Source organism: Crinia signifera, chromosome 4 (assembly GCF_055691185.1).
Source record: "Crinia signifera chromosome 4, ASM5569118v1, whole genome shotgun sequence".
NCBI lineage: Eukaryota > Metazoa > Chordata > Amphibia > Anura > Myobatrachidae > Crinia > Crinia signifera.
In genome coordinates, this window is record NC_139220.1 from 327,059,891 (window position 1) to 327,076,051 (window position 16,161).

A 16,161-nucleotide genomic window follows, 5' to 3' on the forward strand; every position below is an offset into this window, starting at 1 on the left:
AGAGTTCAATCTCTACTGACTAATTAAGAAGGAATACTCAAGAGGTCAATTAGTAAAGAATACACATGTCCTTGGAATTTCCATTTGAGGTCTATATAAACAATACAGAAGTTCACTCATAGCCTTCCGTGCCATCGGGGTGGACCTACAGTATCGTCGTCAATTCAGGTAAAACTAAAACACTGACAACCATTCTTAATACAAGATACCGTATCATCCCCATGAATCTCCATATGCTGCAGACATGGGTTATTTAATACAGACCCTTTATGAGGACATAAATATAACAGAAAACAATGTTTTCAGGCAAAACTCTTTCAAGGTAAGTGTCATTAAGTTTAATGTGTCTCTTTTTCCAACATAATCATCAATAATCATCAATAACATATAATCATCAATAACATATTCAATTGTTACTGTGGACATACTGTAATAAAACATAGAAAAAGCAGTGTTGTTCTAATATGTCTCTTTATTCCAACGTTTAACATTCTGGTAATTTCACGCTTGCATCATCTTTATAAAAAAGAAAAAAAATTTTCAACTAGGACACAATTATATTCACTAAAAGAAAGACCGAAGTTCGTATACAGAAAAGCCAAAACCATCAAAGACAATGTCGTCTCAAGTGTAAGCAATTACCAAGAGAAGAGAATACCGGGTACCATTTATACCAAAGGTTTCCATCGCTGTGGTTCCTGCATGATGTGTAGGAATTGCAAGAGTTCCGAACGGAAAGTCACAGAAGTCACTTCCACCAAATGGGGTAAAAAACACTCCATCAACCAGTTCATAACATGCCACAGTAAAAGTGTGATCTATCTCCTTCAATGTACATGTAATTTACAGTACATAGGCCGAACTAGCAGAAAACTCAAGGATAGGATGTCAGAACACCTGAGGAACATCAAGAAGGGTCTAGATTCTCATAGTGTTTCGGCCTACTTTAAATCAACTCATGGATGTGACCCCAAACATCTATCCTTTTTTTGCGGAATTGAACTGGTTAAGAACAATTGGAGGAAAAATAATCTAGAAGAATTACTAGCTAAAAATGAGATGAGAACCATTTTTAATTTCGGTACACTCCAACCAGGTGGATTGAATCTGGAGTTCGAACTAAAATGGTTCCTATGAAAACCCTCCAGAGAAAAAGAAATCCCTTGTGAAGTCTGACATCAGTTATAGGAACAAATAATAAAAAATATACAATAAAATTATACATAAAGAAATATACCCCCCTAGATGTGGATTTCTATAGAATAAAATCCCCTGTAGAGCCTAACATCAGTTATAAAAAATTATAAAAAATTATACTATTCGGAGATATGTATAGAAGTTCTTCCTATATTCCATCCCTACTTTATTTATTTATGTATTTATTTTAAATACCTATTTCATTTCATGAATTAATTGTGTATGTGTCGCTTTAAATAATGCATGTATGCAGGATTTGCCATGTATGCCGGGTAGATTGCTGCAAATTATGTTGATATGCTTCCAAACAGGGCATTTCATGAATTAATTATACATATGTCTATTTAAATACTGTAGATATGCAGGATTTATTATGTATGCTGTAATATCACTACAGGTGACATCTATATGCTTCCAAACGGGGCACTTCCTTTCAGTTGAAACGCATTTGCGTTCCATTCAGTCCCCTTTGTTCAGTAGGAACCTTCTTTACTGTGCACAGTTTTCATAGGGCTAGGTATGCTGCGCTCCGAAACCGGAAGTGGACGGGAGCGCGACATACCTCCGTTATAGCGCTAACCCTAAATGCCACGGCAAACACACCGTGTTACTCATCACACCTCTCCCTAAAAATGGACCTAATCGATAACGGTCTCCTTCTACTAGGAGGGCGGTAAATCAGCCCATGTAACACTCACATCAGTATGTAATACCGCAGTACACACTTCCGGTGGAAGTGAAGTGCGTTCCACCCGCGTGGAACGCACGCCACTAATTAACTTTTTTTAGACCTTTTCTGGCATATTATATGCTTATATTTTGGACACTGCTGTTGTCATCATATCGTTTGTCCTATATGTGGCAGTATATACATTTTTACTAGCCTCCATCAAGCAATTTCAGCCCACTTTGGTTAATGTGTAACCACACCTCCCATAAGGGTGGTCCTATAGCCCTCAGGTATAAGTAGAAGCTCCAGGCAGATAGACATTACACCTTGACAAAGACAGATACTGTTGAAACGCGTTGGTGATTTATGATGCTGGAGGAGACTATTTGAATTGTAATTGTCATCGAACAAGTCCCTCCTTTTATTATTTTATTTCAAATAAATTCCCCAAAAAAATTTTTAAAATTTTTTTCTGCCTGGATGTGATCTTATTGAAAAAGAAACCGTTACATGAGGATCCACTACGAGGATTATGTAAGCATACAAGTGAGAATTTGAAAGATACCTTGATGTGTTTTATACCACCTGTTTGAATGTAAGCTTATTGTAAGCACTATCCATTACTACTGACACAGGAGGTGAACCCATAAAGAATAACAACTTCACACAGAGGAGAACCTCACTTGTGTCCGTTTGGGAAATTCTGACCCATTGTGAACTTTTGAAAAGCAAATTACGCTATATGTGCCTTTTTTTCTTTTTATGTACGAATCATCCTTGAATTGCGGATGGTACACATTCCACACCTGGAACGTATGAGACATATGAACACGTAACTACTGTCTTCCTATTTTTACTTTTTTTATCTTCCCCTTTTTTTAATGTATCAAAAACTGTGAGCGCTAAGAGGATCACACCACATTTTTGTGTTTTGTATCATTTGTGTAGAGGGACCGAACTATCCCTCATTGTGGTTTGTAATCTTCATTGCTGCTCTAGGCGCAGTTGCTACAGTGGAGAAAAAAGTCTTCTGTATATGTTGCAGACATGGGTTATTTAATACAGACCCTTTATGAGGACATAAATATAACAGAAAACAATGTTTTCAGGCAAAACTCTTTCAAGGTAAGTGTCATTAAGTTTAATGTGTCTCTTTTTCCAACATAATCATCAATAACATATTCAATTGTTACTGTGGACATACTGTAATAAAACATAGAAAAGGCAGTGTTGTTCTAATATGTCTCTTTAGTCCAACGTTTAACATTCTGGTAATTTCATGCTTGCATCATCTTTATAAAAAAGAAAAAGTTTTTTCAACTAGGACACAATTATATCACAGTGGTTAGCATTGCTGTTTTGACGAACCAGAGCCATGGTTTCAATACCTGATTGGTTCACAATGTGGTCCTTATTCTGGTTCACTTGCAAAGGCAAATTCCTTTTCAAATGGACAAAACCGTGTGCACTGCGGGGGGGGGGGTGTAACATGTGCAGAGAGAAATAGATTTGGGTGAGTTATTTTCTTTCTGTGCAGGGAAAATACTGACTGCTTGATTTTTACACTGCATGAAGATCTCGCTTTGAAGTAAAACCCCACCCAAATCTAATTATATCTGCACATGTTACATCTGCCCCACCTGCAGTGCACATGGTATTGTCCATTTGAGAAGGACTTTGCCTTTGCAAGTGAACTAGAATAAGGGCCTGTGTGTGAAGCTTGCAATCTTTCCTTGGTCATTCCTTGGTTTTTTCATACACTCCAAAAATAATATGGAAGATTAATTGGGTGTTAAGTAAAATATATCCTAGTATGTTTGTGTACTTGAATGTTGAGGAATTTAGATTGTTAGCTTCAAAAAGACAGGAAGAGATATAAATAACAAAAAATGTATTTGCTACATCAATGGGTGTCTGAGATACAACATTTAGACCGATCCGGGTAATAATTGTAAAGTTAATAAATTTCCGAAACCCCATGGTTAAGTGTTTTGCTTTTTTCTCTAGTTGTACTGTAGTTTTCCTATTTTCTTTTTAGACTTTAATGAAACCTGTACAGAACCATATATGCACCACTCAATGCTCTCGCTATTTTTTAGGTGAGAAATATGACTGTAATCAAACAAATTCTTCTGTTAGGATTTCCAAGTCTTCATCACCTTAAGGTTATAATCTTCAGTCTCTTCTTCCTTAATTACTTGTTGACAATATGGGGTAACATCATGATAATTATCCTGGTGTCTCAGTGTAAGACTCTCCATTCTCCTATGTACATCTTCCTTACCCAACTCTCTGTGTGTGACATATTACTGACCACAAATATTGTTCCCAATATGTTGTCTATTATACTCAATGAAGGTGGCCTCATTCCTCTTATGGGCTGTTTCACCCAATTTTTGTTTTTTTGTTCAACAGAATGTTCAGAGTGTCTTCTTCTGACAGTGATGTCCTATGACCGTTATTTGGCCATATGTAACCCGCTGCGTTATGCTGCTATAATGAACCCCATGTTTTGCTTTAAGTTAATCATAATGTGCTGGGTTATAGGTTATGTTTTGCTCGTAAATGAAGCTATCACTCTGTTTCAGTTATGGTTCTGTGGACCACACGTGATTGACCATTTCTTCTGTGATTTTACTCCCTTGATTGAACTTTCCTGTTCAGACACCTATGTGGCTGAACTTGTACCTCACCTGCTTTCGATTCCATTAGCTGTCATCCCATTCTTAATCATCATTGTTTCCTATGTCTACATTGTTTACACCATCCTTAGAATGCCATCCATTGCTGGCAGACATAAGGCCTTCTCCACCTGCAGCTCCCATCTGGCCGTTGTCTCCATATTTTATGTTTCCCTAACAAGCATCTACACAGTTCCAAAAAAATCAAAGTTACAAAGTATAAATAAATTCCTATCTCTTCTATACACTGTGGTTACACCAATGATTAACCCTATCATATACAGCTTCAGAAATAAGGACATACATAAAGTATTTGAAGGGTATGTCCGGAATATGCCAGTGTCAAAAACTAGATAGTCCTGGACATTGCTAGACATCACTGTTATACATTTTTAAAAATCATTGAAAACAGCAGAAATCCTATATATGGCAGAAGGCAGAGATTGGCCACGATGTAACGGGAGCTGATTTAAGAGCCCGAGAAAAACATGCTCAAAATTTGATGTTATAAAGTCCTGTTTTTTTCTGATACGCAGCCAATGTAACGACATGCATCTTTAATGCTACGAATACAAATTTAATTTGAAATCTCATGGTATTTTTAGACCAGGAAGAATTTATATTTTTTAGACCAACCGGAATGTGATGTGTAGTATAAGAGTTGGAGGCCAGGATGTAATGGAAGAAGAGTTAGAAAGTCACATACAAAACAGCTTTATAAAGTAGGACATACTGTAAATAGAGCAGTTTTTTTTAAATAAATTTTGCCAATGATGTAAATCAATAAGTATACAATTACAGCACATTTACAACAGATATTTTTATCATTATTTCTAACCTAAACTATGAAGAAAAAAAAACTTTTCTCGAAAAAGATCATGTACTCAGGTGTAATACCAAACACGGAATGTGTTTGGTATTACACCTGAGGAATGCCCCATTGTTCTCTATGACTTATTTATATCACTGGCCCAACTATTATTATACACACAGAAATAGAAACCGAGTGCCAATAAAAACTCAGTGTAAAAATCTGATTTTATAATAGAGAGATTATTCAATCCACATTAAAATATATTATTTTTGATAATAAAAAAATATGTACTGTATATTATTTCACACTATGGGCCTTATTTTGGTTCATTCTTTCGGACAAAATCCTTCTTAGATGGAGAAAACCATGTGCACTGCAGGGGGGCAGATGTAACATGTGCAGAGAGAATTAGATTTGGGTGAGTAATTTTGTTTCTGTGCAGGGAAAATACTGACTGCTTTATTTTTACACTGCAATATAGATCTCACTTTGAAGTAAAACCCCACCCAAATCTAATTCTCTCTGCACATGTTACATCTGCCCCACCTGCAGTGCACATGGTTTTGCCCATCTAAGAAGGATTTTGTCAGAAAGAATGAACCAAAATAAGGCCCTATGTATTATAATTTTTTTTTTAATATTATTTTTATTGTTTTATAAACATAAATACAAATAACATAAATAAAGTAAAAGCAAGGTACAATGCAAAAAGAACATGGGGAGGAGACATCATTAATATTAATCACCTTTTAGGCAATAGTCATTTTGCTCTATCCACACATTTACATCTACATTAACCCGGAAGCAAACAACAACAAAAAATTAAGGGTGAAGTGGAAAGGAAAAGGAAAAGGGTAAGGGGTAAGGAGAAGGGGTAACAGGAGAGTGTCAGTAGGTCAGTCAAGATAACATGCAATAACATTTTCAATAATAGAGAGTTAATGAACTAGATAGTTATCAATGGTGGTTCTGCATGAAAGTGTAAAGTCTGAGAAGTTCATGTTTTAACATCTCATGAAGGGCAGTAGTAATTCGTTCTATTTTATAGGTAAACCAGATGGCATTGACAGTAGCAGCTAAGGTAGTAGTTGTTGTCAATTTCCAGTTTGTGGCAATTTGGCATTTAGCTTTATTCAAAATATGTTTAATTTGTTTTTGTAATGGGCACGAGGCACCTGGGATAGGGAGGGAGAGCAGAGAGTAGAAGCTGAGGACCACTACCTCAGTAACATCTAGGATTAGTTTATGATTTTTTTACCAATATTGATGTATTATTGGGCAGGACCACCAAACATGCCTCATGGTTCCTCTCTGGCCACACTGTCTCCAACAGCTATCAGATCAGGTAGGGTAGATAATATTTAGTCTAGAGGGTACCACATACCACCAATAGTATGCTTTATAATAATTTTCCTGAATACGGACCGACAAGGAACTCTTAGCAATTTCCAGCCTAATAACACCCCGTTCAGCAGTAGGCAATAACCTCTCTTTCTCAAGCTAATTCATGAGCTTCTTTTGGAGGGACATTATGGGCCTTATTCTGGTTGGTGCGGTTCTGTCCGCGTGCGGTCGGTCCGCCGATGTTTGGTGTTTGCGCATGTGCAGAGGCATATCTGCGCATGTGCGAACGGCAGGCACGTCCAAATACTGCATGAATTTTCTACACTCCGAACAGGGGGAGGAGAGGGGCGTGAAGGGCTGTTTTGGCTCATTACCATATGTGTACGCCCAGAGTTTCATGGGCGTTCCCATGAAAACGTTGGGCGTACGTATGGTAATGCGGCCGTAAAGCACGTGTGGGGGGCGGACATATGACATAGCCGGATGTCAGCTGCCTGCCCATATCCCTGCTTTTGCACGGAGAAATGCCCAAGTGGTCTGGAGCACTCGGTGCTTCCTGACCACTCAGTCCTGCATTCGACTGGTCTGCGACCAATGATTTAAATTAATCATAATGTGCTGGGTTATAGGTTATGCTGTGCTAGTAAATGAAGCTATTGCACTGTGTAATTTATGGTTCTGTGGACCATACGTGATTGACCATTTCTTCTGTGATTTGACTCCATTGATTGAACTTTCCTGCTCAGACACCTATGTGGCTGAACTTGTACCTAACCTTCTTTCTATTCCATTAGCTGTCATCCCATTCTTAATCATCATTGTTTCCTATGTCTACATTGTCTTCACCATCCTAAGAATGCCATCCATTGCTGGAAGACATAAGTCCTTCTCCACCTGCAGCTCCCATCTGGTTGTTGTCTGTATATTTTATGTTTCCCTAACAAGCATCTTCTCCGTTCCAAACAATGCTAAGTCACAAATTATAAGTAAACTCCTGGCTCTGGTGTACACTGCCATTACACCGATGATTAACCCTATCATATACAGCTTCAGAAATAAGGACATACATAAAGCATTTGAAGGGTATATTAGGAATATGCCAGTGTCAAAAATTAGACGATCCTCACCTTGACATTGCTAGACATCACTGTTATACATTTTTTAAAATCATATATCCCATATATGGCATTAGGCAGAGATTGGCTAGGAAGTAACGGGAGCTGATTTTAGAGGCTGGGAAATAGATGCTGAAAGTTAAACATTATAAAGTACTATTTTTTCCCAGAACTTGGCCAATGTAATGACATGCGTCTTTAATGCTCCAAATGACATTTTTGGACCAGGAAGCTTCCAATCTTTTTTAGCCCTATGGGAATAATGTAATCGTTGCAGGCAAGAATGTAATAAAAGCAGAACAGCTTTATAAATTCAGACATACTGTAAATAGAGCATGTTTTCTTTTATTAGTTGTATTTGCCAATTATATAAATCAATAAGTACACAGTTACCGCACATATACAACAAATTATTTTATCATTACGGTTACCTAAAAATAAACAAAAAACATTGATCTCTCAAAATTGCTCATTCACTATACATGCCGTGTTTGGTATTACTCCTGAGGAACACCCCAACTTTCTCTTCAACTTATTTATATCACTTACCCATGTAATATTACATACACAGGAATAGAAACCTAGTGGCAAATTCACACCAAATTCAGCCCCATCCAGGATCAGCGAAGTTTACGCCTATGAGAATAAGTGAATGTGCAAACCCCCTAAGCGGATTCCTTCGACGATTTTCACACTCGCCGGAGCGTTCCCTCCAGGAAGGACGGCAGAGGGCAGGCAGTGAACAGGCTCAGGGGACCACCCAGTATTTCATGGGTGTGTCCACAAAAAAGGTGGGCGGCCCATAGAAACGTTGGATATGCTCCTGCGAAGGCATGCTTATAGATGTCTGCTTGAGGCAGGCAGCTGACATCACATGACCTCAGCGCTCTCCCGGAATTCAGCCATCAGAGGGCAGACTGACTTTTATTAGCAAAGGGGAGTGACCATTGAAATATGGTCACTCCCCTTACTGGATGCTGTACTGGATGTCTATGTGAATGCATCTGCTCACATGCTATTGAGCGGATTTTGGTGGCAGGGGGGATGGTGGAGAGCGTTTGGTGGGGCATGGTTTATCTGCTCACTCATACCGCTTTCAGACCGCACTCTAGACCCGGGTTATTGCCGTGTTCTTGCGGCCCCAACACGGGTCAAGGTGCGGTCTGAAAAGGCCACCACGGGTCGAGCAACACGGGTGTTCAACCCTGGTAATGACCAGGGTTGAACACGGCTATGACCCATGTCAAGTGTAGTGTGAACGGGTGCCTGGGTCGAGTGACCCGTGTCCCGTTCACAGTATGGAGGAGGCAGCACTGTCAGCTCCAAGTACTGACTCCTCCAAAGCTCCCGATGACGCGCCGCCACCCAGCTCCGCCCCCTGTGACGTCACTGACTCGGCAATATACCGCGTCGGTGTCTGAACTTTCAGACCGCATTGCCGTGTTGCTCTGGGGATGGGACCTGTGTCCTAATCCCGTGTGCGACACGGCATTTGCGGTCTGAAAGTAGTATAAGCTGCAAATATATGCAGTCTAGCAAGCAAGTGTGAATCACCCCTCCCCCTTGTGCCAATTAAAAACTTAGTATAATCACTTGATTTTAAAATAGAAGGATTATTCTGTCCACATAAAAATACAGTATTTTTTTATAATATGAAATTAAGTATATTATTTGACATTATGTAGTATTAATGTATTAATGTATTTAAAGGAAACGTTTTTGTGAAAGTGTCTGTAACTTAGCTGCAAACCCTCCCATCAACACATGATAATTATGATCCCTTCCAGTCAGGATTCCAGAGAAGACATACTGTAGCATTGAAACAGCTCTAGGCAGTGGGTTTTATGATCTTCTGATGGCAAGCGATAGATTGGTTCAATCGTAGTCCATTTGGATCCCCCTATAGTATTTGATACCATGGTCCATGACATTCTAATTGAGCTCCTTCAAATTTTCTGCACTGATATTTTCTTGTAGAGTATAGTCTTCTTTACCAGTGCCACTGCCATGTGGTATCATCAAGGGTTATACAGATGTATCCTTATATTCCATTTTGCTTTACTTGGCATGAAATGCTTAGCATGACTAAGTTGATCCACCATAAGTAGCAATTCATATTAAGTATAAAGTAGTAGATTAATACAAGCAGAATTTACGAATCAAAGAAAATGTAGGTTCAAGAGGAGAGTTAGTAGAGTAGGAAAATGAGAAGAGTGTAGATACTCTAACCTTCATTTGGGGGGTCAAGGTACTAATGGACCAAGGTAGGGAAATAAGCAGGCCATTGGCTGAGGAAGAGGATAACATTTAATCTTGGGTCTTATCATTCTTGTCCTTGAAGTAGGAAGGAAGATCTTGTGCATTGATAGTGGCTGGAGGATTGGGTGAAGGAGGAATAAGATAATATGTGTATTACAGAGGCCCTAGGAGTTTTAAAATTGAATTTATTTTATTTGCAAAACTACACATATACATTACATTCACATAACATCTCATTACTTTTTATATCCGCTCTGATCATTGTCATCCCACCATCTTGTTGCGGCATTCAGTTTTTGATTGGGTTATCAGAGCATATTTATATTACCACACAACATACAATACAATACATTACATATAACGCACAATACTATACATTACAGTACATAAAATACATTACTTTGGACGTTTTACTCTTGTGGACATCGAGGCACCTTCAACACCATCTATTTTATCCTAGCCGTGGCATTGAACATCGGGAAGACTATTTATTCATATCTTCTATATCATTCTACTCACACAGACTGCCCTTATATCTTATCAATTTAATTATGGCATTTTGCTCCGCCTGGGTTTATAAATATAGTCTGGGATTTATCTACTGATTCCTTACACCCTTAAGGATGGACCTAGCATTGTTATCAATTCCAGAGTACATACATACACTTCCTTGCAGCTATGATTGATTCCGACACTCTCGGCTACCAAAATCCGATCAAATTACATTAATCTATATTATGTGCACCCCCCTTCTTTTTTTATATTTTTATTTTACTTTACTTTTACTATTTTATTTTTAATAAAGTGATAATTATAGTGTTTAATAAAGTGCTTACTATACTCTTCCTATATCTTCTGGTGTTTAGGTGTGGTTTTTATTAATTATTCTGTGCCTAGTGAGCACTTATTAGTCTGTGACCGGAGTTAAAGACATATAACCGGAAGTATACCATCTGTGCCAAATCTTAGTATATGTGCTTATTCTATTTCTACATGAATACACAAATTTTTCTTGACCCATCGTGAGATTAACCAAATTGATCCAAGCTGCATGATCTGGTCCTTCTTTTGCCATCCACCTTCTTGCTATAAGCAATTTTGCCAGAGCGCATAGATTTATTATATAAGCTTTATCATATCTATTTAAATTACCATCCATACATATTCCAAGTATGCAGCTTTTTGGCCCTAATGCTGTCTCGGGTATCCCTGTATTCCTCACCGTTTGGATCACCCTGTTCCAGAAGGTTTTAATAACTGTACAGTCCCACATTAAGTGCCACAGCGTTCCAATTTCATTCTGGCATTTTGGACATAGTAATGAGGTGTTACCCTTTATCTTTGCCAATCTTGGTGTGGACATATAACTCCTATGAAGAATTAATAGTTGTACCTGCTGAACCTTTATTGAGTTTGTTTCTATTGGTACCATCTTCAGGGCCATCATCAGGGGCGTAACTAGATATTCGTGGGCCCCATAGCAAAAGTTTGTAAGGGCCCTCTATTTTGCAACTGATGGGGATAAATGTATGTTAAATATATTACTTAGACAGGAAAGATGGGCCCCCTTCAGCTCTGGGCCCCATAGCAGCTGCACCCCCTGCACCTATGGTAGTTACGCCTTTGGCCATCATCCATTCTGTTTCTGTTATTATACCCATATCATCTGCCCATTTCACACTGAGTTCCCGCAACCTATCCTCATAAGTTACTTCTATCATCTGATTATATAACCTCGATACCGCTTTCTTTTTACCCCCTTCCCTGAAGGCTTTTTTAATCGGGGAAATTGAGAATATAGGCTTTTCGTTTTTTTAAATTGGGTCTCCAAAGCATTTCTGATTTGCAGGTATCTAAAAAAGAATGAACGAGGGAGTGAAAATTCATCTACCAGCTGTCCGTTTATAGTCCTATAGGGGATGTTCTATATCTATTTCATTATATTTGACGATTTTACCGACCTCTCGCCAGACTTTTACCGCCTGAACCACCAGCGGTGCATCTTGTTTAGATGCTGCCCCCTTTAACAAATATTGTATTAGACTGTTGTTTTCATTTCCTTGTGCCATCAGTATCCTGACCAAATTACTCCCTGTATCCTCTACCACCCACTCCCGTATATGTGCCAATTGACCAGCCAAATAATATAATCTAAAGTTGGGGAGGGATTGTCCACCTTGCCCCTTCTTTCTCATCAGGGTATCTAGCTTAAATTTTACTCTTTTATTGTCCCATAAAAATGATGATATTAGACTGTTTAGTTTATTAAAGATGGCCATTGGCAGATACACTGGAGATTGCTGCATGACGTACAGGAATTTTGGCAGGACAGTCATTTTTATTAGGTTTACCCGGCCTGACATTGAGAGTGGGAGTTTACGCCATGTCTTAAACTTACTGACAACATAATCCATCAGTGGTTGTATATTTAATTTAAAAAATTCAAAGGGGTCTCTAGTAATCCATATCCCATAGATATGGCCATTCAACTGCGTCGAATGCCTTTATAGCTTCTAATGACATTATGGCTGCATCATCCATATTATTATTGGCAACTTGAAGATGTCTAAATACTTTTCTAATATTGGTAGAGGTAGATTTCCCTGGCATGAAACCGGTTTGATCTGGGAGAATAATCTTATCAATATTTCCACTCAACCTTTTTGCCAACAGTTTTGCCAATATCTTAGCCTCTGAAGGCAGTAAGGAAATTGGTCTATATGCTTCCATATCCTCCTGGTCCTTCCCCTGCTTAGGCAGCAGAATAATTCTTGCCTCCATGATTGATTGAGGACATACTCTGGTCTCAAAACAGGACGTAAAGAGCTCAAGCAACAATGGGGCAAAGAATTCAACATACTTTTTATATACATCCATCGGGATGCCATCCAGTCCCGGAGATTTCCCGGCTGGTAGTTCTTTGATGGCACTAATTATCTCATCAAGGGCCCTCCATAGCCTGCCTGTCTACCTCCTCTAGGGAGGGTAACCCAATTTTCTCAACATATTCCCGGGTTTGAAATTGTACATATGGTAATATATAACAATACATACATAATATTTAAGGGTTTATCCACATTAGCCAAAAAGGCCAGGTATTTCCCAGACCTGTCTGAGTTGTTATATAATTTTTGTGTATTATACTTCATACTTTTCATATTAGCTGTGCTTAAATAATCCAACCACCGTTCCCTGGCTATCTCCCAGGCTTCCTTTGACTCTATAGTGCCATCTGCCAAAAACCTAACCTCCATTTCATTACAGCTTCTCTCCAGTTCCATTAATTTTTGACGGCTCGATCTTTTAACTGCACCTATTTTCTTTTTAAACGTACCTCTTAAATATGCTTTGAACGCATCCCAAGTTATGTTCTCTGATGCCGTCCCCTTGTTGATTACCCAGTATTCATCCCATTGATCTATAAGCCCTGTTATTACTTCCAAAACTGGCAGCCTCTCTCAATGGTTTCTTTTAGTTCACTCAACAAAGGAGAGTGATCTGAAATTCCCCTGGTTTGATAATTGACTTCTATAACAAATGGCAATAGAGCCCTGGAGGTCAATACCAGGTCGATTCTTGAAAAAGCAATATGTGAAGCAGAAAAACAGGAGTATTGTGTTACATTTGGGTTTCTTTCCCTCCATGGGTCAACCCAGCCCATACCCCCCACAAAATTACAGAAATTCCTAGAGCTGCTATCCCTACTGGTAGCTGGTGTGCTTTTATTCCATCTGTCCAGTTTCGGATCTAAAACATTATTAAAGTCACCCAGGCAAATCACTGGGACATCTGGGGTTTGTGCTTGGGATTGGATTCTAAGATAGTTGAATGGATCAGAGCATGGTTGCAGGACAGAAAACAGAGAGTTGTAGTAAACGGAGTACAGTCAAAGGAGGGAAAGGTTACAAGTGGAGTACCCCGGGGATCTGTACTTGGACCGGTGCTTTTTAATATCTTTATTGGTGATATTGCAAATGGAATTGAAGGTAAAATGTGCCTTTTTGCAGATGACACAAAGGTATGCAACAGGGTAGACACACCAGGAGGGGTAAAACAAATGATTACAAAAGCAAATTAATTATTTACTGGACAATACCATGCTGCACTGCAGGTGGGGCAGATGTAACTTGTGCAGAGAGAATAAGATTTGGGTGGGGTATGTACTTCAAACTGATGTCTATTTTGCAGTGTAAGAATTAAGCAGTCAGCATTTACCCTGCACAGAAACAAAATAACTCACCCAAATCTAACTCTCGCTGCACATCAGCATCCCCCCCCCCCCACAGTACAGCATGGTTTTGCCCATCAGGATTTTTTGCATTGGCGAGCCAACCTGAACTAGGCTCTAATCCCACTGGCATAACTATAGCACCGCAGCCCCCGCCACCACGGGGGGGGGGCGCTGTGCATATGTGGGCGCCGGGGGCTGAAGTGCTATAGTTACACCTCCCCCCCATTCCCTCGCAGGCTTTCCTATTTTGCTGGTCCCGGCGGCTCCGTTCTTCTGCTGAGGACCACCACAAAATGGCTGCCCCCATATAGCACACAGTTCTCTGAAACTGTCTGCTGTGTGGGGCGGCCATTTTGTGGTGGTCCTCAGCAGAAGAACGGAGCCGCCGGGACCAGCGCGAAAGGTAAGGCTGCGGGGGATTGGGGGGGGGTTTGAATGGGAGGCGGGGGGCGCCCCCCCTAACGGCGCGGGGCGCCCAAAACATAGCTACGCTGCTGCCTAATCCACTGTGCGAATGGCTTTGCCATACAATATCGTCTCATCCGCTGAAATGAGCTTTCTTGACCACAATCGGACGTCAGCTGCTAAGAGCATCAAAACAGTTTAAAGTCTGGGGTCAGGAGCAGAGCTAGTGTATGGGAGAAACTGACCCAGCGTTTTATTTGCAAACCAAAATATTTGAAAGCGAAGCTAACTGAGGTTCCAATGTAAGACAATATAACAATTATATAAAATAAAAAAAACAACAAACAATATCCAATGTACAGTAAATGCTGTTACAGTAAGTCAAGTATTTTATTATTTTTGCTACATAAACGCAATTTCAGAGAGACTCGATGGGGAAATGTTTGCTGAGCTTAGCCCACCTTTATGTAGCTACAGCACAATCGGCATACCTTTCCCCACCGCATCCCTGGGGCTGACTGATCTACTACGTAACATAATTAGTGAAAATATTTTAGAGAAGTGTTTGTTCTATAATTTGCGCATAGATCTCGTTCTTGGAATGGCAGGTAATGAAATGGTTTATTTTATACTTTTTTCCGTTTATCACAATACTACTAATTTTTCTCTCATATGGCATATTGCTTGTGCTCTTACACATAAGGCGTGTACCACACCTGTGAAAACCTTTATTTCTTTCACTCCCTGTACTTTTTTCAGGAAGGGTATTCCTTACCAAAGGGTTTTTCAAAGATGGCGCTCTTCTATAAATTATAAATTAAATTGTTGTTGTTTTTTGGTATGGTCTCTCCTAATATTAGTTCATCCAATAGGAACCTCCATTTTTTCTTAACAATCTTTTTGATGCGCCATATTGTAAGAAAAAAAAACATTCTGCAACATTATTATCTTTTGTTTACTTATTTTTTTATTTTTAGGAGATCTGAACTCTCTATGGTATTAATTGATGTTCTGGAGTCTTCCAACAATTCCTGTGGATAACCCTTTTGTTGGAATCTATTGTCTATCTCCATTGATTGTTCCTCTAGAATTTCTTCTTTTGCGCAGGTTCTCTTATATTGCTTATATTGACCCAACGGTATACTCGTTAACCATCTCTGGCGGTTTTCGCTGTTTATATTTATGTATGAATTGGAATCTGTGGGTTTCCTGTTTGTTTTAGTTTGGATCTGATCAGATTCAACATAAATACATAAATCAGAAACACCCATTTTGCTTATATTGTACGATTTAAAATTTGATTCAAATTTCGATTCAAAACTTCACAAAACTCGTTTAAGGATTCCATAGATCCTTTCCAGATAAAAAAGTAAATGTCATCGATGAAAGTTTTTCTCTCATGTTTTATTTCACTTTTCATTTAATATCTGTTATCGTATCTGTAA

At 39.1% G+C, this 16,161-nt stretch overlaps 1 protein-coding gene across 1 annotated transcript; it reads left to right on the forward strand.

Moving 5' to 3' along the window:
* Nucleotides 1-244: 244 nt before the first annotated feature.
* On the forward strand, nucleotides 245-7,838 carry LOC146073468 (olfactory receptor 10AG1-like). Its single transcript, XM_083180649.1, has 5 exons — nucleotides 245-322; nucleotides 2,867-2,992; nucleotides 3,967-4,868; nucleotides 6,168-6,223; nucleotides 7,336-7,838. The coding sequence occupies exons 1-5, from the start codon at nucleotides 245-247 to the stop codon at nucleotides 7,836-7,838; spliced, it is 1,665 nt and encodes a 554-aa protein (XP_083036775.1).
* The last annotated feature ends 8,323 nt before the right edge of the window (nucleotides 7,839-16,161 follow it).

Excerpts from the sequence above, each read along its gene's own strand:
- LOC146073468 (XM_083180649.1), top strand. The coding sequence starts at position 245 with ATGGGTTATTTAATACAGACCCTTTATGAGGACATAAATATAACAGAA. Across the intron at positions 4,869-6,167 it reads ATACATAAAGTATTTGAAGG|CAAACAACAACAAAAAATTA; the intron begins GTATGTCCGGAA and ends TTAACCCGGAAG. Across the intron at positions 6,224-7,335 it reads GAAAAGGAAAAGGGTAAGGG|GTTATGCTGTGCTAGTAAAT; the intron begins GTAAGGAGAAGG and ends GCTGGGTTATAG.